The sequence below is a fragment of the Theobroma cacao genome, chromosome 5 (genome assembly GCF_000208745.1).
Source record: "Theobroma cacao cultivar B97-61/B2 chromosome 5, Criollo_cocoa_genome_V2, whole genome shotgun sequence".
NCBI classification, from domain to species: domain Eukaryota; kingdom Viridiplantae; phylum Streptophyta; class Magnoliopsida; order Malvales; family Malvaceae; genus Theobroma; species Theobroma cacao.
The window spans coordinates 34,868,365-34,894,611 of record NC_030854.1 but is presented as its reverse complement, the minus strand read 5'-3'; the positions used below and the strand labels follow the sequence as shown (position 1 = coordinate 34,894,611).

The window sequence follows — 26,247 nt, the reverse complement described above, 5'->3', positions numbered from 1 at the left end:
TATCGTCTTATCCTTTTTCTTCTTCCTTTTCTTCCTTCTCGTCAAAAAGTAAATCATCTTTAAGACTCTTAACACAGTAACACTGACCAAATTTTCTCCCATAAAGACACTTTGAAGGAGCCATTTCCGTTTCTTCACTTATCATGAAGAAATGCTTTCGACTATTTACATATGTTACAAATTATTTTATTATAATTTTAATTATTATTGTTATACATATAATTATATAAAAAATTAATTAATTGCTTCGATGTAAAAAATTTTGGTTCAACAGTTGTTATTGAATATTAAGCTATCTAGGAATCAATTATAACCTTATATTTGTGTAGTTTTCTACGGTGAATCAATTCCTCAAATACGAAGGCACTAGGAATTGTAGGGATTCCAAATGCCTGGCGACAAAGGTTCATCACTCAATGGATACAAGTTACCTACATCTTATTCTTTAATCATTAATAAAATATGTGGTTTATTAAAAATATCAAACAATATCTTCTTTATGATATTTTTTCAACATGTGTCTCAATTAATTAATTTATAATTAAACAATCACGTAATCGAATTTCTTCTTCAAGTATATGTTATTCGATGTATGTATTTTGTTTGTCGGTGAAAAAAATTAATAATAAAATAAATTATTTATCATTCAACACGTATCGTTGTTGTCATCATTTGAGATTTATTATTATTATTATTTTGAGTGGAATGCGATTCCATGCATGAGCTTGCTAGCCTCGTATCAATGAAAAATGGAGAGATTCTATATGGAAAGTTTTTCCCCCAAAAAGACAAAGTGCCCCAAAAGTTGAATTGCCATAGTGGAATATGATTGAGACAAAAAATAATGCATTATGACAAATTTTTTTCTCAACTTTTTATTTTCAAAAAAATAAAAAGAAATTCACTTTTCAAAAGAATATATATGCTTGTCAAAGTTTGATCAAAATAATTTCAGTTGTACATTTGTTTAGGAATGTGGTGCCTTTACTTAGGTCGGTTACATTAAAGTACATGGCAATATGGTGCTTTCTTTTGGGCAAAAGAAAAAAAATAATCAAAATTGAAAAAGTTGGGATGCAATGAGGAATTAAATTGATGGAATAAAACCACATGAAAATGACATATTGGTTAATAAAAATAAAAAAAAGTATACCTTGTTTATGTAGTACAATTAAAAAATCGACCTTTTGTTTTTCAACAATTTGTTTAAAAAAAAAGGACCTTAGTCGATATATAGAAATTCGTTGTTATTTTGTAATAATAATTTTTATTATTTTTTAATAAATAAAAATTTAATTACAAAAAAGTAAATAATAAGTATTAAGTAAAAAAAAATTATATTTGATAGATTATTTTGATAATTGAATGAAGGAGGATTCGAATCTTACTCTTTAAACAGTAAAATTATATACTAATCAATGAGTCAAATGTTTGGATGCATATTTGACAAATTATTTATTAATTAGTGTATAATTTTATACATTGTTAATGAATTATAATATATAAAAATTTAATTAAAACTTATATTTTTTTTAAAGATAATAGATTTGTGATAATGGGAGTCAAATTCTACACGATCTCTTGCCTTCAGTCTTCCCTGCAGACAAATTTCACACCACGTGACTGACATTCCACATTGAATAAAAACCAACCCTTCATTGCAAATTTCAGCTTTCAAGCCTAAGTCCAATCATATCATTATAGAGATGGAAAAAGCCGACTCGTCTTAACAAGGCGGGTCGAGGGGGGGTCGATTATGGTGTACGGTTGCCCGCCTCACGAGTCACCCCGTCTGGCTTACGTTAATATTCAAAGATTTTTAATTAATTAAATTTAAATATTTATGTTGAATTTAAAAAGTTAAAATCTATTATATATGGAAAGACTTATTATTATTTTTACCATAAATTCTTTTAAAATTATATTATGTTTGGTGCTAGACACTTGTTTTTTTGAAAAAAGTGCTAGACACTTTTATTTCATTTAAATTTGTGGTAATTATATATTATTATGTAAATTGACAAAAAATTATAATTATATTAATAATAAGATGAAAGTACATTAATTACATGATTTTTTTGTTAACAATGTAAATTGAAATGATTTTTATACAAAAAATTATTAATAAAGCGATATAAATATAAATGTTACAAAAATTTATAAAAACATGAATGAAGTTAAGAATTTAACATCCATGAGACAAGACGACAACCATGATTGTCGAGACATGATGGGGCGAGGTGAGGAGGCAATCCTCGTCCTATCAACTTCCATTGTCATCCCTAATCATCACTCAAATGCTTTGTTTCTTGATCCAAGAAACATGACATCAGGAAGTGACTTCGTGCTAATATATATTAGGTTGTATTTTTTGATCGGCTTTGATAATATAAATATTTATAATATATGTGTCAATACATTATAAATTGTCTATTAATAATGACTTTTGAAAACTTTTATGAGGTGAAAAAAATTAGAAGTCCTTTTTCAATTTCTAAATTTAGGAAAAATACTCTTCATGATGACACTGTAATTAAAACTTAATATTTAAAGTTTGAAAATTTCAAATTTAAATTGAAAAAAACTTATAATGGAATAAGATTTATTATAAAAAAAAGGTTATCTCACCATTATAATGGAAAACAAAGGAAAACATCTCAAGTTTTTTTTTAACGACACTAACAATTATCAAATTAAATGATCTTAATTAACATTAGATGATCACTAGAAATTGACTCTCCAAAACATGGTAAGTTTCCATTTGACAGAAGGCAGTTAGAGGTTTTAGAATCTTATGTTGCACACGCTGGATGCTTAATTTTTACACAGAAATCGAGGCAGGCTCATCAAATTTTAGCAGATAAACAAAAATGAATTATTGTTCCTGCAAAATGATGAAATCTTGGTGGGCAAAGGAAGGTTGTTATGGGATCCATTAAGCGAATCAAGACTAGTAATCGGAAGGCATGAAAGTGAAATGAAACCAACCGGTTAGTTGGGAGGCCAAGGAAATGGACAGAAACCATGAAGAAATTAAGGACTGAGATGTGTACGTGAAAACCACTTCTCAAGCGTCCCCAATCAACTGCCATTTATGGACCACCATCCAATGGGCAACCTGGCTGATTCTTTTTATATCATCGCATTTAATTTTGACAAAGAAGCTGGCCGGCTAGTAGGGAAGGGTTCAATAGCAACCGTGAAAGTTTGTTTTTTGCGTGTCTGAAGATGTTTGTATTAAAGATAAGTGGAGTCTCTTTGACGGTGGATATATATTTTTAAGACTTGCTTATCATTTATGCACAATTTTTATTTTTTTTAGGATTTTGGATTTGAATTATGAGATAATTGCGCGTACAATTAAACACACAGATTTCGATTTGAAATCAAATCTTTTAAAGAAGTTTTAAGAGTAAGCTTAGTTACTTCAACATTTGGCAAAGACTTTTTACTTTAAAGAGTCAGTTCCAACATAAAAGTCAAGCCCAAAATGTACTCATGACACGAGATCACGTGAATTTGGTAAAGAGTTAAAATGATTTTGACACGAGAATTGACTTGAAAATGTCAAAAGTTTGAACGATACAATTTATATCTAGCGCCAAGCTAGACTGAAAAGAAGAAGACGACGTAAATAGTAAAATATCCTCATTTTATCACATAATTCATATCATTCTTCCTTCCTAAGGTCATCTGATATTATTTATATAGAACTAAACATTCAATTTAAGTAATTTTTCTTAGTATGAAACATATATGTAAATTATATAAGAAATTAATAAATTAAAAAAAAAGCCATAATACTTAAAAAACTTTTAAACTATTAAGAAAATTCAAATAAGTTTTTTTTTACGTTTAATCAATAGTGTCTTGTATTTTTATTTTGGATCAATAAACTCTTATAATTAATTATTCATTAACTATCATTAATCAAAATATCATATGACATGTTGACATGTTATAGTGGATAGTGATATAGCATGTTGATATGGTATGATAGCATAATCATGTGATATTTTTTTACTTTCTATGTTAGTACCGGTGAATATAAAATGATAAATTTTATTTTAATTAATGACAATTAATCATAAAAACATATTTGATCTAAAATAAAAATATATAGATTTGATTGAACGTAATAGAAAAATATTAATTTATTTAAATTTTTTAAAATAGTTCAAGAATTTTTTAAACAATTATACCTTAATATAATTACAAAATGAACACATCTCAATTATGTAAGTGGACTTATAAAATTCAAAAGCTCCATAATCAATATATAAGATAATAATTTTTTTAAAAATATTTTATTTATCTAACCATACTGAAAAAACAGATACCCCACATATCATTCATAAACAAGGAAGTAGCCTTTATTGGTTGACAATCATAAAACTGAACATTATACCTTATCTCAAAGCCTCTGTTAGCCATGAAGTTAGCAATTCTATTGCCATGATTTGCCTTGACTTCCATATTTTGATGTAGGATTTCCCTAATCGCTCGAATGAGGTCTAAGTTATCACAAGGATGTGTAGATGAAGAAGTGATTGCTTAGAATCCTTTCTCCCAAGCTTGAGAAAGACCATGATACACTCCCCGTAATTTTGCTTGGTAGGCATTACACTTTCCCAAGTTGCAGGCATAGCCCCCAATCCACACACCCTCAGAGTCTCTAAGCACTCCTCTAGCGGCAGCTCCTTGGACAGAGTCTCGGTAGGCACCATCTGTATTAACTGCAACCCAATCCAATGGTAGGGGTGACCACGCTACTAAGATCTCTTGTTTCTTACGTAAATTTCCACCTAGCACATTCGGTATATTCATGGCAAGATTTAGTGCAGTAACCATACTCTTTATTATGTTGATATAGCTTTCAATAGGAATTAAACTGTTCTTAAATACTTCTAAATTCCTTCACTTCTATAAGTACCAATAACTTACTCTAAACACAGTTTTATAGGAAGCACCATAAACATGCATCTTATAATTTATGAGATTAAAGGAAAGTCACTCACCCATAGTTGTAGAAAAGAAGTTATCAACATTATTTTGAGGTAATAGCGGAAGCCGTAAGGAACTTGTAGTTGAACAATCCTAAAGCAAATGTAGAATTGTTTCATCATCCAATTTGCATCGAGAACAAGTTGCAATAGTCGACAATCGTCGACATGCCCTTATGGGCGGAGCCTCTCCCTAAAATTTTTAAAAAATTTTAGATATTATATATATATTTTTAATTTTTTTATAAATTTTCTTAATGACCCCCAAAATAATTTTTTATTTAATGATTAATACAAATAAAGAATAACATAATAATTTCATATGCTTGACTTAATTTTAAAGTTTTTTTATTTTTTCTTTCAATTTATATTATTATTTATATTTATTTATTCATTTAATTCTATTCTATTTATTCATATATTTTAAATTTTTATAAATTTTCTTTCACAAATTTTTACGAACTATCAATCATATTCTTTTTCTTACTATGTCATATGTGAATTTTATCTTCTACTTGTCATATTTTTTTTTTGTTATATGAATTTTATTTTCAATGATTTTAATCTTTAAAAATAAATAAATTATTATGTAATTTTCAAATATAAGTTGCAGTGTTGCACTGTTACTTAAAATTTCATCAATATATTATTTTTTATTCAGAATAACCAATGCATTCTAGTATATATGATGCAACATTTAAGTAACAAGGATATATATACACAAATTGATAAAATGAAATAACTGTATTTCTTTCAATACAATTTTATTTATTATACATATTTTTAATGGCTCTCAAAATAATTTTTATTTTATAATTAATTTTATTCTTCATACTGTTTGATAAAGGTAGAGTCGTTATAGTTAGCATATTGCTAGTTCAGCCTATTAAATAAATTCTAAATTAATATGTTAAGTTTATCAAATTTAAAAAATAAAAGTAAGTCTACTGATTCAAACCCATTAAATTTTAAAATAAATCTAAACATATCATAATATATTATATTTTAACAATCAAACCTAATAGTTTATCATAACATATTATATTTCAAGAGTTCAATTCAATAACTCAATATGCTAATTAGCAATTTAAGAAGTAAATAGAAAATAAAAGAAAAGTTAGAACACACAAAATAAAGAGATAATTCATTTGAATTTAAAAAATTATTTTCTTTTTCATTCTTGCATGTAAAGAGTGAGAAAGATTATTTAGTCATATATATATAAATGACATCATTATTACTGTTAATGTATATTTTTTTTTGTATGTTCAATAATTTTTGAATTTTATTTAATTTTTGAGATGAGTGATAAATAAATTATATATAATTTTTTTAACTATTTAATGTCTTTTTATGTTTGATCTCTCCTTCAAAGATGGTCTAGCTTCGCCTCTACGTACCCTTTCATGATTTGTGAAGATTTTAATACGAAGACATTGAAACAAAAACACGCACATACGCTGACGTCCTGATCAGCCCCAAGCCAAATTCCATTCAGCTTCCACGGCTGCATTACTGAGGCTAGAAGCCTTCAAGCCTTCCGTAATTGATCATACGCCGAGCTCATTGTAAACTAACCAGATGAGTGTGCCCAGTACGGCCCATCTTGACAATGCCCCTGAACTTTCTAGCATAAAATCAAAAAAGGGTGTTATTCTTGTATTGGGTCCCCTTCCATCTTTTGGGCTAATGGTGTGTGAATTAGCCTAGCCCATTCCCTTTTGTTTAGGTCCCATTTCATTCAGATCCAGTCCAATTTTATCAACAAATGGACCATCCGCCATTTCATTGCACACATTTCCCCTCCATTGGCCGTGCACCTCAAAATTCCATCCGTGGCAATATCAAGATTCACAAATCACGTGAACTAGCTTACGGTAAATTGCTCTACAACATAAAAAATATAAAACCCTACCTTGGATCGAGAAATACAAATCCTTGTCAATATCACAAAACGTCCAGCGGTATAAGTTGCCCCCTCACCCTTAACTGCCAATCTTCCCCACACGCTCTTCGTGCACTCCGTCGTTTTTCATTCCCTTTCATCTCATTTTTTCTTCTTCAACACTCTCAAATGGCATCCATGGCTGGTTCATCAATCTCCATGCAGCCTCGCCACACCCTGGTATTTCTTCTCTTCAATCTTTTCCTCCTTCAAATCTTACTGGCTACAATTTCTTTCCTTCTTTCCCTTTTTGCATCTTCTTTATTGGTTTTACTGTAATCTTTTTTTTTTTAGTTTTAAAATGTCCGATCTGTTTGTTCTTTTAGCTGGTCTTGCTAAGATTTTACTTTTTGTTAATGAAATGCTGATTTTTTAGTGTTCGAAATGAGGCTTTAGACTTAATTTTGTTAGTTCACTTTCTTTGATTGCTGATTTGATCTGGGTAATCTGAGATTTGAAATTTTCTGATGTTTTGTCGTTGTTTTTACTGCTTGTTTTTTGGCAAAGTAAAAAAAAGTAAAAAGTGCATCTGGAGAACATAATGCGTTACTTTACTTTTATATTGAACAATTATGTTGAAATTGGTGTTGCATTATATTTATCTGTTCATTTTTAATTAATTATAATTTTGATTTTTAGCAACTTTTTAGGGAGCAAAAAGCAAGTAGCTAGAGCAATAACCAGATGAAAGCAGTATTTGTTTTTGCTTTCGATGAGCTGTTGTGGAGAGGAAACATATAGATTTTGTGTGCATTATTGGTTTTAAGTTGTAGCAGGTTTGTTGTCCTGGTTTTTGGTAAACATAATTTATAGAATTATATTGAAGTATAACGTAGATTAGCAGGTACAAATGACATATTATATGGGTAAAGTTGGGACCTTTGGGGCCAGGGGAATTGCATATTTTCAAACATGATTGTAGAAATTTGGAGTTATACAAATGACATATTATATGATTGTAGAATTGCATATGGGTAAAGTTGGCTGTTATAAAATTGAAAAAGTAAAGGTCTATTTTGCTTGTATAAGGTGTTGAAATATCTTTGAGGATAGTTGTTTCTTTTAATGCTATTCTCTTATGAAAACTATTGACTGATTTTCATGCGGTTGGACATTTTTGAACAGGCTACAACCAGGGTTTCTGGCTTGAAGTTGGTTTCATTTATGAACCAGGGAAGAAGCAGCCTCTCATTTAATTTGCGTCCAATGCCTGCTCGCTTGCGGATTTCCTGTGCTGTATGTTTCTAGATGAATGAAAGGATATGAGTTTCTATATTGTTCATGTTCTTGTGTTTACCTGCATAGGCACTGCATCAATGTTGCCAAATTATGGATAAAAAGAATAAAAAAATTTTAAATAGTAATTTTCTTTTTGATTATTGTATAGTCATTTGTGGAAGGCAAAGACTTCACAAGGGTGTTAACATTTTTGTCATGTGTCCATTTGACCAATAATAAGGAAATTAACATTGAATTGTCAACTAAATGAGAATGTGGTGAAGATATGAATCCCCTTGTTGAGTATTTACACTCCACTGGCAGTGTATATAATATTTGGAACTATTTTTCTCTCTTTGATATTTCCCATGTGGGATGGTTGGAAAATATGGTTTAATTGTTTGTCTTCTTAGTTTATGAAATAATATTTCTTGTGCATCATATGCAGGGTTTATTGTTTATATGCTATTTATGATCTAGGCATTTATCTAGAAATGACAGTTGTACTTTTGGTGAATAAGATGACATTGATGGCTGAGTTAAATGTCATTGGGCAGGCCAAACCAGAGACTGTGGATAAGGTATGTGCAATAGTAAGGAAACAACTAGCTCTACCAAATGACAAACCAGTCACTGGTGATTCAAAATTTGCTGACCTTGGAGCTGATTCCCTTGATACGGTACTCCCTCAACTATCATTAAACATCTGAAGTGTGTCTTTGAATTTTGTTCTCTTTTCCTTTTCTTCTTTTTTGGCTAAAAGTAGGGTCCAGAATGAAAAGGAGCTTGCATTTATTAGATTATAATGAATTTTTGCCCAGCTGTTTGTTTTAGATGCACTAGTCTATAACTAGTCTATATAGCCTTGGGATTATCCCCTTTTCTCTAGCCTATCTAATTTTCTTTATCAAGATGGGCATATGCAGTTTTATTTGCTGTCCATGTTAATTCATCTGTTTTCTATCTTAGCTTGCTTGACAACTACATGCTTTTGTTTTGATTGAAGCAAAAGTATCATGTACACTCTATAAATGTGCTTCAAAGTCGTCTTCCTTAAAAGGCCAAGGTTGGTGGATGGAAGGAATTGATATTGGGCACTTCCTAGGGCCTTTCTGGGACAAGGATGCTCATAGTCAAATAAGAGAAGTGTCTTTTTGGTTCTTCCCATGGCTTGATTCCCATTCTCCCCACTTTTTTCGTTTGACAAACACAATAAACATGATTTTTGTTAGTTCGTTACAACTCTAAGCTCTCTCTCTCCCTTTATCCCTTTCTTTAGTGTACCGTCTGCCAACTGGTTGTTTACTTGAAGGTTATTACTTGTAGTTGGTGTTGGTAATTGGTGAAATGCCATTTCAGGTTGAGATTGTGATGGGAATTGAGGAAGAATTTGGAATTGCTGTGGAAGAGGACAATGCCCAAAGCATCACAACTGTTCAGGATGCTGCAGATCTTGTAGAGAAGCTCTGCAGCGAGAAAAGTGCCTAGAGAATAGGACCTAAGTTGGAGATTCATTTGCCCATGTTGATGTCGCTTAATAGCCTGCCATCTCTTAGAGCGTTTGACAACCTTGTTGTGAACTCAAGTCTATTTATTTGTTCAATCTAGGAAAACTCATAAAGTTGTTGAGATTTTTAGTTAAATTGTGGATTTGACTTTTTGTGTTCTAAGTCAAGGAAATACTATTCCATCTGATTGTGTCGCTTTTCTACGTTGCTACCGACTTCTAGAATTTTTGTTTTAGTTATGGAAATAGGTGATGTAGGTTTAACTGATGGGGTGAGTCCCTAGAGCCTAACACCCTGCGAAGAGGATCTTTTCAACGCTAAACTCAAGTATGGGTTCAAGTGCTTAAATGACTTGGGTTGTGGTATGATTGAGATGAGAATTAATCCGGAATGTTTATCTAGCATAACAGGATAATTGTTTATGGGAGTAATTTCATTGGCAAGATAGGATAATTGTCTTTATCTAGCACAAAATTAACTCATGGGACACAAAAATATTTGTTTATGACAATATAAAAAGAATATAATTAAATATTTTTCTTTTTTGTGACCCAGTTTCTTCATACTCTATATATCAATAACTTAAAATAAGTAAATAAATAGGTTTATACCACTCAAAACGAAATTAAATATACAAATGTCAGAAAAAGTAAAAAGTACTGTCGAAACAAAGATGTCCTTTTTAGTGTTTGTTGATAGATGAGGCAGTTGTAACATTCCACAATACACACTACATACAGAGTACAATCTATCTGCAACCATCTTCCTAATTTTCCACAAATTATTCACTCTAGATATACTGTTAATACAGCGAATTAAGCTCCAAGCAGAAATTCTATTTTGTTCGGAACTAAAGCTTTCTAGATAGATGATCATTCATCCCATGATCCTCAATCCCAAGTAACCAAGAGTTCCAAAGACATACAGAACACTGGAATAAATAACTGAAGCAGAGTATGCAAACAAACACAGATAGGTCTGGCTGTGTAGGTGCATGACATTATTAAATATTACAAATAACAGTTACAATCCTATAACATCAATGCAAGGCTCTGAAATCTGAAGCGAACAAAGGAGAAAGCTCGCAAATTAATTAAATCACAGTCCATAACAGTATTGCAAGGCTCGCAACTCTGAAGCGAACAAAGTAAAAGCTTCCTTGGGTTGCATGAGATCTGCTGCATGTAGTAGCTAATTACAAAACGAGGTAACGAATATATTCAGACGAAAATTAAATCCTAAATAGACATGTATTTCAATATGTATTTTATACTACAAGCATTGAATTTTGTTGGTGATATACAGAAGATAAAAGAATAGCATTGTAGGAAGTAGTTAAAAAGGATTATTTTGTCAATAGATGAAAGCTCACCAGTTGTTCCTTTACTCCGATTGGAAGCAGCTTCAGAAGTCTACCTACAAATGTTCCAATTAAAACCCAAAATTAGATTGAGGATTGAATAAAATCGATGAATTTGATTAGTAATGAAAAAGGAAGCATTTAGTCCTTTAAATCATTTTATTATAGTTAACTTTAGAAAAAATAACAAAAAAGAAGTTTTATACCATAGCAACTAAATAACAGGAGAATGCAAATTCATATTCTCGAGTCACACCTTTAAGAATATAAAATATCAGAAGCTAAAGGAAGGAAGAACAAGCCAACATGCTGCTTGAATTGATTCACTTTGATTCATTGGACTGCTAATATATATATATACAAGCCTAAGTAATCAAAATATCTAACATATTTTCACTATTTGACAGGCAAATCTGCATAAGGCATGCCCATCACGAAGCTAAGGCAACAGGCTAAGTACTACAACAGCATTTATCAGCACAAACAAGTAATGTAAGTGAACATAAGCATGCCTAATTGTCTGCCACTAATCTGCAGCAGAGAGAAGTAAAATCTCAATTCTAACACATACAACAACATTTTAGAGAAAGAGAAGAAGAAAACTCTAGTGAAGAAGCAGCGAGAGAAAGAGACAAAAGTAAAAAAAAAATTTATAGAGAAGCAAGAGGAGAGGGAGAGATTGCTACATACCTCAACCTCTCGGACTTTGTGAAATTTTAGGCCAATCTTCACCCCCATCTCGTTGGCATCTTTCACTCAAGGTCGTACAACCTTCAACTTTTAGTTGTCTAAGTGCAGTGAGGCGATCCATTCCCTCTGGAAGAGATGTCAATTTTGGACAATAACGAATCTCAAGTTTCTGAAGTGAAGTGAGACTTCGCAGCCATTCTGGTAGTACCCCAAATTTGCCACAGATGTTGATTTGTATACATTGCAACGTTCTAGCAGATCCTTCAAGAAGCAATCGTGGCAAATCCGTTAACGCTTCTAAGCCCCATATTGAGAAAGTTTTAAGGCTCAAAGCAAGGTCTTGGTCTTCTTTCTCTTCCGGTTCCATGTGTAAATTGATTGCTCGACACCGAAGTATATGAAGGTGTTCTAATTTGGTTAGGAATTTCAGGCTTCGTGGCTATCTGACAAGTTTAGAACAACCTGCCACATATAATGTTCTAAGTGATGTGAGGTATTGCATCCCTTCAAATAAACATTCTAAATTGCCACACCCAAGCAAGCCCAAATAGTGAAGAGAACTCCAACATCCTGGTCGAATTTCCTTCAAATGCGTAGCTTCAATGGTTATTTCTAGATATCTAAGCCTAATCAAGCTTTGCATGTTGTCAGGCAACCGCTTCAAAGTAGTATCCCACATTCTCAACGTTTGCAAGCTTCGAAGCTTATAGAAAGAACTTGGAAGTTTCCTTATGCGAGAAGAACTCAAGTCAAGGTATCGTAAGTGCTTCAAGGTACCAACAGAATTCGGTAAAGCCTTCAATGACGAATAACTTAAATCAAGTGCTCGTAGATACTTAAAGTTCGAGACACAAAACTTGATAAAAGATTTATCAATAGTTTTTAATTCCTTTGAGAGGTTTTGGGCAATTATTGTTCGCACATGTTTTGATTCCTTTAAAACTAGAGGAACTTTTATGAATGATTGATCATCACAAAATGACACATGCCGAACTTTTTCATCAACATTTTCCGTTTGGCGATATAAAGTTTTGCACTCTTTTTGTGACACATCTAATGCAAGATCATGTATCAAATCATGCATCTTAAATCCTCCGTAATCAGCATCTTGGATGAAGCACCTTGACCGTAACTCGTTCAAGTATCGACCCCCAACATCTTCCCACTCTTGGTTTTGCTTTGGATATTCAAGCAGTCCATTGGCCATCCAAAATTGGATGACATCATCATCGTAATAGATGTGATCGTTTTCATACAAAGACAAAAATGCAAGACACCGTTGCAAAGGAGACGGTAAATGATGGTAACTCAATTTCAACGCCTGTGAAATATCATTTTCACTTTGTTCAAGTCTCCAAATTTCATTATCCCTTATAAAAATCCGTTCATGTTCATTTGTTTTCGAAAAAAGTAAGCTTCCCAATGTTCTTACTGCCAAAGGAACTCCCTCGCATTTTTTTACAATATCTTCTCAAATTCTTATAACATTTGGATACCGTCTCTCGTCTCCATCATTAAATGTCCATGTTATAAATAAAGTCAAACATTCTTTATGAGGGAGGACTTTTAATTGATAAGGGTGAATACTACTCATCATTGAAGCAACCTTCAAGCTACGAGTAGTAACAATGATTTTATTTTGAGACGGATTATCCAATGACATCAATAAAGTTCTTAACTCAATCCATTTCTGACGATTTTCGTTCCAAACGTCATCTAGAACAAGTAAAAATTTCTTATCACTCAAAAGACTTCGCAAACGAGTTTGCATTGCATTAAATGTTAAACCATCACATCTTTCTGAATTTATAGAGTAAATAATCTCCTTAAGCAATCTCGCAAGATCAAATTCCTCTGAAACACTCACCCATATTCTTAATGGGAAATGCTTAATAACCCGTTCATCATTGTACACAAATTGAGCAAGTGTGGTCCTCCCTGGACCCCCAATTCCAACTACGGTGATGACAGGGATGTTTCTACCCTCACTTGGTCTCATTAAAAGATCTAAAATGTTTTTTTTATCCACATCTCTACCAATGACATCAGAGGAATTCACAAAAGAGTGGGTCTCCCTATGAATAACCCGTCGGTTATCACCTGTCACTCCTAAATCAAACCTTCCCCAGTCAGCGGCAATTTTGTCTAACCTCTGATTGATCTCTTTGGTTTTATGACCCATTTTCAGAGAATGCAAGTGGCAAAGAGCATGAAGCCAGAGATCGTACCTTTACACTGATGCATGGATGATTCGCGATCTGCTTCCGTAGAGCTTCACACTCGAATTCATCGAGCACATCTTCAACATCATAAAAGATGTCTCTGAGTTTCCACATACAGAGGCGCAACTTTTCATTCTGGTGCTGCTGCCGCTCAGCATCCAAAAGCACAGCTTTGATGCTGCTCATGGTGTCCTGGAGCTTTCTCAAATCGCTTTTGACACTAAATGCCAAGAGAACTTCCCCAGCAAGAAGGGCTATTTTCTCCAGAACCCTTTCTGCAATATTGAACAGAAATAATCCTACCATAATTAAACTCTAAGAGCAAAGAAAGAAGAAAATGGGAATTTTTTTACAGGGAAACACAGGATATTAAGAGCTCAAAAATTTTCTTCCAAGTTGCCTTGAGCTAATATTTTGCATCAAATGACCTCTGTTTGATAGTTGACTTTTTTTTTTTTGGTGAACAACAGTTGACTATTGATGTGTAACGCTGTCTTTTTCCTAGTAACTTCATTATTTTTAGCATAAAGTATATTACTTAGGAACGCCAAACTTCACAAGCTCGAAAATCCAAAATTTGATTTTTCATATTGTTTGGGTTACAGTTCTTACGCCCAAATCCAAGAATTTGAAATATGACAAGGTCATTTTTCATAGATATCATATTAAACCAAATATAGTATCTTTAACCGACTTTTTAAAATTTACACACTATAATTTAAATCTTCAAATATATAAAAAGTATATAATTATTTGAAAGATAAATTTTTTTCATCTAGCTAACAATCCTTTACTAATCAAAACCAAATACTCCCATTGAAGCTTATACAAGATAAAATATAGATACTAATCTTGCCAACCAAAATCCTTATCCAACGAATTTAATACACAAGGAAGCAAAAAAATCGAAATCTAAAATGAAGAAAATTAAAAGAATAATTACTACCATTGAGTAAGTAATCATTGACATCTCTTCAATTGGATTAAGCATATTTAAAATATTTAGATCAAAATTATCAAAATTAAAAATAATAAAGCAAAATTAAGCAATCTCATTCATAAGCATATTTGTTTCAAAAATTATATTTTCAGATAATAGAACTAAACATGATTTCATAAAGATGAAATTTTAGTGATTTTCTATAACATGTTATGACCACACTTAATCCTTGTGGTATAGATTAAAATCATAAAGAAAATCACGATTAACCTTGTGGCATGGGTTAGAATCAAAACGATAGCCACAATTAATCCCAATAACATAGGTCAGAAGTATATTAGAAACAAAAATGGCTGCACAAAACAAATATTAGAATAACTATTATTTTGTAATCGATGGTGTAGTTTGAAATTGGTTTCTAATAACAAAATACATGTCTACATAACTAACATTTAACACTCATGGACCATATCAGAGCATAACCAGACTAATTAGAGATAATATAAAACTTATTTTGAAATTATCTCAAATATATAAGCAGTATTTATCCATCTTAACAAAATACATTTAGTATTTCGCATATCAATTTCAAACTAAGCATCTTATGCTTGTATTCACAAAGATAGTTATATGTATATAAATTGGACAAAATTATATTCAAAATTCAAAACAAGAAATCATGTATTGCACAAACAACCTTCTAAATCTAGGATAAAAAAAAACCATATATACACATTTTGTATATTTAACCCAATTTAGTGAATCTAAAGACTAAATATTATACATAATATACGAAAGTCAAATTACATTGAGATTACTTTTTTAAGTGTGAAAATGTCGAAAGGATATCAAGTCACTTACTTAGTCTATAAGTCTACCATCAAGCAACAAAACACACAATTCAAGAAAATATAAAAAAATAAAAAAATCAATACACATAAATTTGACAAATGCACAACTTTCGTTGGACATTCTTAAATATTACAAACAATAGTTACAATCCCATAACATCAAAGCAAGACTCTAAAATCTGAAGCGAACAAAGTAAAAAGCTCACGAGTTAATTAAAATCACAATCCCTAACATGAATGCAAAGCTCTCGACTCTGAAGCAAACATAGTGAAAGCTTCCATAGGGTGCAGGCTGTTGTTGATTTATCCATCACGAGATCAGCCTGCATGTAGTAGTGAAATACCAAATGAGCTCAAGAATATATATAAATTAACATGTATTTGGTAATAATTAAGAAGAGGAATAAAATATGTATTTAACATCCAAAAAGATAACAATGAATTACAATTCTGTCAATCAATTGATTTTTGGATCAAAAGACGATGGAAAATCAAAACATCTACCTTGGTTCTGATGATGACAACTTCGTTTTGCCTTTTTCTTTCACAAAACTTAATATAACATAAACATAAATAATAAGTAAAATCTTCTAAGATTGAAAGATATAGCTAAAGAAAAAGTAACATTGTTTAATTAACGAATGATTGTTGAACTAAAATCTTACTTTTGTTATATTAATGAATCAAATTTTAAAATTTATGTTTCTATATTTTGTAGTATTTATATCCAAATTTTACCTTTGTATAATACAAGCATTGAATTTTGTTGGTGATATACAGAAGAAAAAATAAAAAAGAAATCTGGAAAAGAATTCAAAGTTTGTAATCATATATAAGCTATATTATTGTACTAGTTAAAGTAGATTATTATGCCAATAAATGAAAGGTCACCTGTTGATCCTTTATTCCGATTGGAAGCTCCTTCACAGGTCTACCTACAAATGTTCCAGTTAAAACCCAAAATTAGATTGACGATTGAGGAAAATCGATGAATTTGATTAGCAAATGAAAAAGGAAGCATTTAGTCTTTTAAATCATCTTTTGTTATAGTAAACTTTAGGGAAAAAATACAAAAAAAAGAAGTTTGATACCATAACAATTAAATAACAGGGCAACGTAAAATTCATATCGTCGGGTCAAACAACAACATTTTAGAGGAGGAGAAGAAAGCTCTAGTGAAAAAGCAATAAGAGAAAGAGAAAGGAGGAAATAAAATCTTAGAGAGAAGCAAGAGGAGAGGCTGGGATTACTGCATACCTCAACCTCTTGGACGTGTGAAATGTTGGGCCAATCTGCACCCCCAACTGGTCGCCATCTTCTATTCAAGGTCGGACAACCTTTAATTTTGAGTTGTGTAAGTGCAGTGAGGCGATCCATTCCCTCCAGAGGAGATGACAAATTTGGGCAATAACTAATCTCAAGTTTCTGAAGTGAAGTGAGATTTTGTAGCCACTCTGGTAGTACCTCAAAGTTTTCGCACTCTCCAATTTTTATAGACTGCAAAGTGCTAGCAGATCCTTCAAGAAGCAATCGTGGCAAATCCGTTAACGCATCTGACCACGATACTGAGAAAGTTTTAAGGCTCAAGTGAAGGTCTTGGTCTTCTGCTTCTTCTACTTCCATGCATAAATTGATTTTTTGGCAGCCAACGATTTTGATTTCCTCTAATTTGGTTAGAAATTTCAGACTTCTTGGAAGTGAGATCAACCTGACACACTCGCGGATAATCAATCTTCTAAGTGATGTGAGGTGTTGCATCCCATCAAATATAGATACTAGAAAATCACATTCGTACAAGAGTAGAAACTGAAGGGAACTCCAACATCCTGGTTGAATATCCCTTAAACGCGGAGCTCTTGTGGTTATCTCTAGAAATCTGAGACTGATCAAGCTTTGCAAACTTTCAGGTACTTCTATCAGTGGAACACCAAGTAAGCGCAAAGTTAGCAAGCTCTGAAGTTTACAGATAGAACTAGGAATTTTCCTCATCCTATGACAGATGGTCAAGTTAAGATATCTTAAATGCTTCAAGGTACCAATGGATTCGGGTAATTCCTCTAACAATGTATAGGAGAGATCAAGTAGACGTAGATACTTGAAATTCAAGATGCAGGCGTTAACAAACGATTCATCAATGCTCCTCTTTTCTTTTGAAAATGGAAGTGATGAAACCACTATTGTCCGCACACGTTTCAACTTCTTCAAAGATTGTGGAACTCGTAATGGACTGTCAGGAGAAAATGACAAATGTCGAACTTTTTGAACAACTTTCATCGGTTGACGATTTACTGTTAAACACTCTCTTTGTGATAGATTTAATGCGAGATCATGCATTTTAAACCAGTAAAATGACCCGCGGTCTATGACATTTTGGACAAAACCCCTCAACCATAACTCCTTGAAATATGTAATCCCAATATCTTCCCACTCTTCGTTTTGATTGGAGCTTGCGAGGAGTCCAGTGGCCATCCAGAATTGGATGATATAATCAGTGTCATACAAATAGTCCTTTGGGAATAATGATAAATAAGTAAGACATTGTTGCAAATGAGATGGCAAATAATGGTAACTCAATTTTAATACCGGTAAAATATCATTTTCACTTTGCTCAAGTCTCCAGATTTCATTATCTCTTAATAAAATCCATTCACATTCATCTGTTTTGGAGAAAAGTAAGCTTCCCAATGTTCTCACTGCAAGAGGAACTCCTTTACATTTCTCTACAATTTTTTCCCCAATTCTCATGAGATTAGGATATCGCCTCTCATCTCCATCATTAAACGCCCATGTTGTAAACAAAGTCAAACAATCTTTATAAGAGAGACCTTTTAATACATAAGGCTCACACGAACTCATTATTAAAGCAATCTTTAAAGAACGAGTAGTCACGATGATTTTACTTTGGGATAAGTTACCCATTGACATCAATAAATTTTTAAACTCAATCCATTTGACACGATCATCATTCCACACATCATCTAAAACCAGCAAAAAGTTCTCATCATTCACAAGACTTCGCAATTGAGTCTGTAAGATGTCAATTTTTGAATCATCACATTTTTTTTTACTTATAGAATAAATCATCTCTTGGAGCAATCTACGAAGATCAAACTCCTCTGACACACAGACCCATATTCTCAATGAGAAAAGCTTAATAATCCGTTCATCATTGTATACGAATTGAGCAAGTGTGGTCTTCCCTAGACCGCCAATTCCAACTATGGGAATGACAGGGATGTTTCCACTCTCATCACTTGGTTCCTTTAAAAGATTTATAATGTTTTCTCTATCTTCATCTCGACCAATGACATCCAAAGAATTCACAAAAGAATGAGTCTCCCTGTGAATAACACGTCGGTTGTCTACTTGCTGTCCTAAATTAAATCTGTCCCACTCAGTAGCAATTTTGTCTATCCTCTTATTGATCTCTTTGATTTTATGACCCATTTTTGAAGAGAATGCTAGAGGAACAAAGCATGAAGGCAAACATCGTACCTTTATGCTGGTGCTTGGACAATTCACGACATCTTTTCGCAGAGCTTCACACTCGATCTCATCAATCACATCTTCAGCATCGTACAAGAGGTCTCTAAGCTTACAAATGGAAAGGCGCAACGCTTCATTCTGGTGCTGTTGCCGCTCAGCATCCAAAAGAAAAGCTTTGATGCGGGTCATGGTGTCCTGAAGCTCTTCCAGATCATTTTTGACGTTGAAAGCCAAGCGAACTTCTTCTACAGCAAGGAGGGCTATTTTCTCAAGAACCCTTTCTGCAATGTTGAACAGAAACGATTCTGCCATAATTAAACTCTAAAGAGCAAGGGAAGAAGAAAAGGGGATTTTTTTTTTTTTAAGAGAAAGAAGATATGAGGCAGTCGGAAATTTTCTACGAAGTTGCCTTGAGCTTACATCGTGAATCAAAGTACTTTTCTTTTGGGTAAACGCACAGTTCACTTTTAGACGTCTAACAGGTTGTGTTCCCGAGTAATTTGATTATATATGTATATTACGTATTAAAAAAAAAAGATTTAGACATCCGGACAAAGCACCACCAAAGTAAGAAAGAATTGAATTTGAACCGGGCAATTTGGTCCTTTTAAAACAATTGTGCCGGTCATAGTATATATGACAAGTCTTCTGTAATAAACTAATTAAATGATGGTAGATATATGTCATTCTCGCAGTCAATTAGTCGAATATATTTATATGCTTAATGCTTTGTTAATGATCATTATTCTCCAATACCCAATATATTGTTAGTATTGATGATAGGTATCGACAGCTGCCTTATGTCACTTAATTTGGACAATGTAATTTAAAATATCTCCATTAGGTAGCCGGTCAATAACTATCCAAGTTCAAAATGTTTTTTGTTTTCCTTTTCTTATGGTCCGTTTGATTTGACCATGTCTAATGGAAACTGTATCTAATGGAAAATGTATGCGGTGATGGCTAGGTTGCAAACATTTTTTGCTATTAAATATAGAAGAACGAAAGACTTAATTTCGCTTTGTATTCTTGCTAATTTTCAATTACATGAAATTTAGTTGAATTTTATTGCATTTGTGATTGGGAGTCACGATTTGTAAAAGATAGCCATCAGGCTTTCACAAATATATCTTCGGATAAAGAGGAATAGAAAAAGGAAATAAAAAAAATGAATACTAAAAGGATATCAATTTAGGCAAGTATAGGTACCCATCTAAAGCTACTACATATAAGAATATTGTGCAGAAACAGGCGAATCAAATTGAAATCCTAGGAAAAGAAGAGTAATTTTTATTAAACCTTATTAAACCCTTTCTAGTCAGCAGAAATATCTTGAGTATGTAAGAGTAATTTGATTTCAATCACATTTTTTTAAGTTTAGACTTTGCCTAGTAGACAATTTGATAAACACGAGAATTTTTATTAAAGGGACATTTTTAAAAATAACCCTTAAAGATAAGATGTTTTTAAAAAATAACACTCTTTATAATTTTAACTATTTTTAATCAAGTTGGACAAAATTACTCTTAATGAAATCACACGCTATGATGTTACACACCATATACAAAAATATGTTATCCGCCATGATTAGGTTGTTACACGTCATGTGCAAAAACAGGTGACACGCCATGGTTAGGTTGTTACACACAATGTACAGAAACATGTGACACGTCATATACAAAAACATGTGACATACCATGGTTAAGTTGTTACACACCATATTAAAAAAAATACTATTGTTACACACCATGTACAAAAATATGTTACACGCCATGGTTAAAAAAGGTTGTTACATGTCATGTTAAAAAAAAATATTGTTGTTACACGCTATGTTAAAAAAAATATTATTGTTACACGTCATATTCAAAAACATTTTGTTACACTTTAATGGCTAAAATGTTGTTGTTACTTATGAACCAAAATTTCAAATCCTCTCAACTCTCTTCATTTTTTTTTTTTAACAATTTGGCACCGATTAAAGCGTTTCTAACATATTTTCATAAATTAAAATATAAATTTTCTTATCTAAAACACTTATTTCGACTAAAAATAAAAAAAATTTCGTTTGAAAACCTATGTTTATAAATTTCAATTTTTTGAGTTTATTGGTATTTTGGTCCCGAATTAATTCAATTAAAAGTTATTTCAAACATCTGTGATCATTTCTACCGTTTTAGTTTTGCGCAAAATACCTAAAAATCAAATTTCTCAAATAGCCACCCACCCGAGCACATCAAAATCATTATTTGGTGTCTTGAAAGCATAAGAAAGAGAAATTTGAAAATGTGGGAGAGAGAAATTAGAAGCATAGTAGATGCTTGAATGCCGAAGAGAGAAAGCGATAAAATTTGAGAGACTGGGATGGTGAAAGAGAAATCAGAAACACAAATGGGGAGAAATTGTTATGAATGGTTTAATTTATTTGAAATAGTTTCAAGGGTATTTTTGTCAAATCATGGATAAATATGATAAAAAATAATTAAACTTATTTTGATAGTTATTTTTAAAATGTCCTTATCAAGAAAGACTATTCCTCATAATTTCCTCTTTATTAAACTTTATTAACTCTTTTCTGGTCAGCAGGCTTCACGCTTCAAGAAATTTATTGAATTTCACCCCCAAAAAAGGGACAAAAAGACTTTATAAACACAAGACTGGCTCATATATTTCGTTAACTAGTCTCGTGTTTGCCAATTAAGATAACCTTCTCTCAGCATTGTGGTTCAAATCTCAAAAAGGTATTTCTATCTTTTCCCAATATAAACATAAATAACTTATCATTTGTCATTTTTTTTAACATTTATGTAATACAGCTAATAAGGTTGTAAAGAATACTATTATTTATTTTGCTCTAAAATTGAATAAACGGCTTTTATTTGCACTTGATTTTATAAAATCAGAAAATATTACACCATGACCTTTAGGATTTTTTATATAACTCAAATTATCAACTATTTGAGTATTTGAGTATTTGACTTATTGATTGGTGCATGATCTTTTGTTTAAAGAGCATAGTTTAAATCTTCCTTTTGTCAATTAAAAAAAAACCATCAACCATTTGAGCTCAAATCATCTGGTTGATCAAACACATAGAACCAAGAACAAAGACTAATTGATGAAGCCAGATATGGAGAAGCTTAAGGCTAAAGCACATCTAGATTATTGACTTCGGTGCCATAGTAATATTTGTACATACTACATGCGGACATGATCAAAAACTCTTTGATTAGACATTTTTCAATCTGGGTTACATTTAATTTCATTTATAGAGCCTAATGACAAGAGAATCTTTTAATTCAAAGTTGATACAGTGCTCTATCCCAGTCAGTGTCAAAGAAACCAGCATCTTTCATTTCCGAGTAACAGACATTCTCTAAATGCAAGTCTTCCTTCCTCTTGCACACATTAAAAATATTTAAACCGTGCAAGAGGATCTTGAATGAAATTAGAGAAGATCTCCGAGTAGTAGACATTCTCTAAAAACCGACCAAGGTTGGCAGAGGCGAATAGATGTAGGGCACTTGGGAATTTCTGTGCTAAGGATGCTCATAGCCAAACAAGAATAGCATAAATCTGTGAGGTATACGATTTTGTCCTACAAAAGACGTCTCATTTGAACCCTTAAATGCTCAATAACATCTTCCCTTGAGTCCCTTTTAGGAGCTTCTCTTTGATGTGAGACTTATGGCTCTACTTGCTGGGAGCATATCTCCACAATGTAGGATTCACATGGTTACACACTAGGATCGTGACACATGACTTAAAGCCCTATCTCCCCTTTTTTCACTTTTCCTTGTTGAATGTTGACTAACACAATAAATATGGTTTTTGTTAGTTCTTTCCAGCTTTAAGCTTTCTCTCCCTCTTCACTCAGTGTACCTTTTGCCTACTAGTTGTTTAGTTGAAGGTTATTGCAGGTAGTTTGTGTTGTCATTGGTGGAATGCGTTTCAGGTTGACATTGTGATGGAACTCGAGGAAGAATTTGGAATCACAAGACAATGCCCAAAGCATCGCAACTGTTCAGGATGTTGTTGATCTTATAAAGAAGCTCTGTAGTGAGAAAGGTGCGTAGAAACAAGGACCTTATAAGTTGGAGGTTCATTTTCCCATGTTGATGTCACTTATTAGGCTGCTATATCTAGAGCATTTGACAATCTTGTTGTAAACTCAAGTCTATTTATTTGTTCAATCTAGGAAAACTCATAAAGTTATTGAGATTTGTAGTTAAATTGTGGATTTTACTTTTTATGTTCCAAGTCAAGGAAATACTATTTGATCTAATTATGTAGCTTGTCTACATTGCTACCGACTTTTAGAGTTCTTGTTTTTGTAAGCTGCACATATAGTTATGGAAATGGATAATGTAGGTTTAGCTGAGGCGGTGAGTCCTTGAAAAAGCTTGTGCCCAAACCAAAATAGGATGATTTTAGCTTTTTTCTAGCATAAATTTAACAAGTCTAATTTCCTCTCAAGACATTCAAAACTTATTTTTGAGACTATACAAAGGATATAAATAAGTAATTTTCTTTCTACGATAAGTATAAAAAGATATATTAGAGTACACGTATAGTCACAATTTTTATAGAAAAAAAAAAGTTTCACACACACATAAACATAAGAGGAAATTGTAAGAAACAACCCTACTCACAAGCCCATTTTAAAAATAGTCTTCAATATAAAGTTAATTGTTTTTTGCTAATTTTAGTTATGAGATGGCAAAAATACTCTTAAAACCATTTCAAACAAATTAAATGCTCCCAAAGTTTCTCTCCCGCCATTTATTTGCTTTGCTCCCAATTCTATTGTGCTCTCCATTTTTCTCTCTCATCATCAAACTTTCTTTAATTTTACCACTATCACTATCTCTTTGTCTATCTCTTGTCATCTTGTCGTCGATCTACATACCAAAGAGCATGATATGGAAGACAACATCATATTTTTGGGTTTATTGGTTTACATTCATAAAACCCTCTATTTGTCTATCTCATCGTTGATTTACAAACCAAAAAGTATAGCATGTAAGAACAGGTTCTTGGGTTTATGGGTGTTAAGGTTTTTTAGTGATTCAAGTCTGGTAAAACATGCCTTAGTGTATAATAAAGTGATTCATGTCTTGACATGTAACATCAGTAAGAATAAGGAAGCTTTGGCATGTAATATATGGTGTTGAAGATTTGACCTTGGCATGTAATATCGGGTGCTGAAGCTTTGACCTTAGCATGTAACATCTAGTGGTGAAGTTTTGACCTTAGCATGTAACATCTAGTGTTGAACCTTGGCATGTAACATCTGGTGGTGAAGCTTTGACCTTGGCATGTAACATCTAGTGTTGAAGCTTTGGTCTTGACGTGTAACATTAGGTGCTGAAACTTTGGCCGTGGCATGTAACATTTGGTGCTGAAGCTTTGGCCTGGACATGTAACATTAGATGTTGAACTTTGACCTTAGCATGTAACATATAGAGGTAAAGCTTTGACCTTAGCATGTTATATCTGGTACTGAAGCTTAGGCCTTAGCATCTAACATTTGGTGTTGAAGATTTGGTGTTATTTAATTTTTTTGAGCATGACATGTAATAATAACATATTTTAAACATGTAACTTCTTTTTATTTCACTACAACATAAATTCTTGGAGTTTAAGCGAGTAACAATTTTTTTTCAACTGTAACAACATTTTTTTGAACCTGATGTGCAATAACAACACGTTTGAATATAATTTAGTCTCTATCTTTATATTTCAATAAGACATAAACTCTTGGAGTTAAATATCTTCACAATAGAGATAAAGTTTAAAATCAAAAAGGAATTTGACATAAAATAGAAGATGTATTGAAAAATTATTTAATGTCAACATTACTGTTAGGGTGAAATGATTGGGATGAAATGGATTTGAACAAAAAGATACTATCCAAAATTCTCAAATTTGGATAATTAGCTTTTAGGTTATAGTATTTGTTACATTTCCTATAATCATAAAAAAGATTCAATACCAGATGTTGCATGCCAAGGTCAGAGCTTTAGCATTATATGTAATATGCCAATGTTGAAGCTTCAACACCATATATTACACGCCAAAGCTTCTTTCTTCCTACTAATATTACATGCCAAGACGTGAATCACTTTGTTACACACTAAGGCATGTTTTCTTAGACTTAAATCACTAAAAAAACTTAACACCCATAAACTTAAGAATCCATTGTTACTTACCATGTCAAGGTTTTTGGTCTATAGATCAACGATGAGACAGCGAGAGGTAGACAAAGAGAGGGTTTTGTGAATGTAAACCAATAAATTCAAGAATTTTGGATAAATAGGGTTTTTGAAAGTGTAAGAAAACTTCAAAATGACGTAGTTTTAAGAAAAAATAAGAAAGAAAAAGAGAAAAAAAAAACAAAACTAAGAAATTATTAAAAGAAAGGGTTTAGGCATAATGGTACATCATCTTTTGGAAAAGAAGATAGTGACGTGGCAACATCCTAACATGCCACATGATAGTCTTTTGGCATGGCAGGTGGCAATATCTTAAAATGCCACATCACTCTGGCATACTGACGTGGCATGCCACATCACTTTGATATGCTGACATGACATTGTTAGCTATCCCATATTGCCACATTAGTAAAAATATGCCATGTCAGCACTATGTCAATGTTGACGTCATTCTATTTAATAGTTAAATTGAATACCATTAAGGAGAGGGATTAGAGTAATTTCTAAAATCGAGAGACTAAATTGCTTTAAATTAGAGTAGAGGGACAAAATTGAACAAAATGCATTAATACAAGGATTTTTCAGATATTTTGACCTCAAGGAAGTACTATTTGATCTGATTTCGTTGCTTTTCTACATTGCTTCTGACTTTTATGGCACGTTTGGTTCGCGGAATAGATAGGAATGGAATAGAATAGTTATTACGTGGGAATAGAATGAGGTGGGAATAGAATAGAATAAGTATTATGTAGTTTGGTATGATGAATGGAATAGAGTAGGAATAATTATTATGACTTATTACAGTGTTTGGT

General features: G+C 32.2%; 3 protein-coding genes and 1 long non-coding RNA gene across 4 annotated transcripts; 2 read left to right on the top strand and 2 right to left on the bottom strand.

The window, feature by feature from the left end:
- Window positions 6,979-9,877, top strand: LOC18599903 (acyl carrier protein 1, chloroplastic). The gene is made up of 4 exons (XM_007030091.2): window positions 6,979-7,128; window positions 8,074-8,184; window positions 8,724-8,846; window positions 9,526-9,877. Exons 1-4 carry the CDS (start codon window positions 7,078-7,080, stop codon window positions 9,652-9,654), a joined length of 414 nt encoding a protein of 137 aa, XP_007030153.1. The 5' UTR covers window positions 6,979-7,077; the 3' UTR covers window positions 9,655-9,877.
- Window positions 11,170-12,729, top strand: LOC108662280. Its single transcript, XR_001928135.1, has 2 exons — window positions 11,170-11,526; window positions 12,376-12,729. It is a non-coding gene; the product is annotated as an uncharacterized LOC108662280 (long non-coding RNA).
- On the bottom strand, window positions 13,196-14,252 carry LOC18599897 (disease resistance protein RGA2). Its single transcript, XM_018121062.1, has 2 exons — window positions 13,953-14,252; window positions 13,196-13,876 (listed from the first exon to the last, which is right to left on the bottom strand). Exons 1-2 carry the CDS (start codon window positions 14,250-14,252, stop codon window positions 13,196-13,198), a joined length of 981 nt encoding a protein of 326 aa, XP_017976551.1.
- Window positions 15,918-19,535, bottom strand: LOC108662029 (putative disease resistance protein RGA4). The gene is made up of 3 exons (XM_018121060.1): window positions 16,995-19,535; window positions 16,629-16,672; window positions 15,918-16,060 (listed from the first exon to the last, which is right to left on the bottom strand). Exons 1-2 carry the CDS (start codon window positions 19,533-19,535, stop codon window positions 16,661-16,663), a joined length of 2,553 nt encoding a protein of 850 aa, XP_017976549.1. The 3' UTR covers window positions 15,918-16,060; window positions 16,629-16,660.

What these genes read in the sequence shown, in the direction of transcription:
- LOC18599903 (XM_007030091.2), top strand. Translation starts at nt 7,078, where the DNA reads ATGGCATCCATGGCTGGTTCATCAATCTCCATGCAGCCTCGCCACACC. An exon ending in TGCAGCCTCGCCACACCCTG is followed by an intron (nt 7,129 to 8,073) that starts GTATTTCTTCTC and finishes ATTTTTGAACAG; the next exon opens with GCTACAACCAGGGTTTCTGG. An exon ending in GAGCTGATTCCCTTGATACG is followed by an intron (nt 8,847 to 9,525) that starts GTACTCCCTCAA and finishes ATGCCATTTCAG; the next exon opens with GTTGAGATTGTGATGGGAAT.
- LOC18599897 (XM_018121062.1), bottom strand. Translation starts at nt 14,252, where the DNA reads ATGGTAGGATTATTTCTGTTCAATATTGCAGAAAGGGTTCTGGAGAAA. An exon ending in ATCCATGCATCAGTGTAAAG is followed by an intron (nt 13,877 to 13,952) that starts GTACGATCTCTG and finishes GAGATCAATCAG; the next exon opens with AGGTTAGACAAAATTGCCGC.
- LOC108662029 (XM_018121060.1), bottom strand. Translation starts at nt 19,535, where the DNA reads ATGGCAGAATCGTTTCTGTTCAACATTGCAGAAAGGGTTCTTGAGAAA.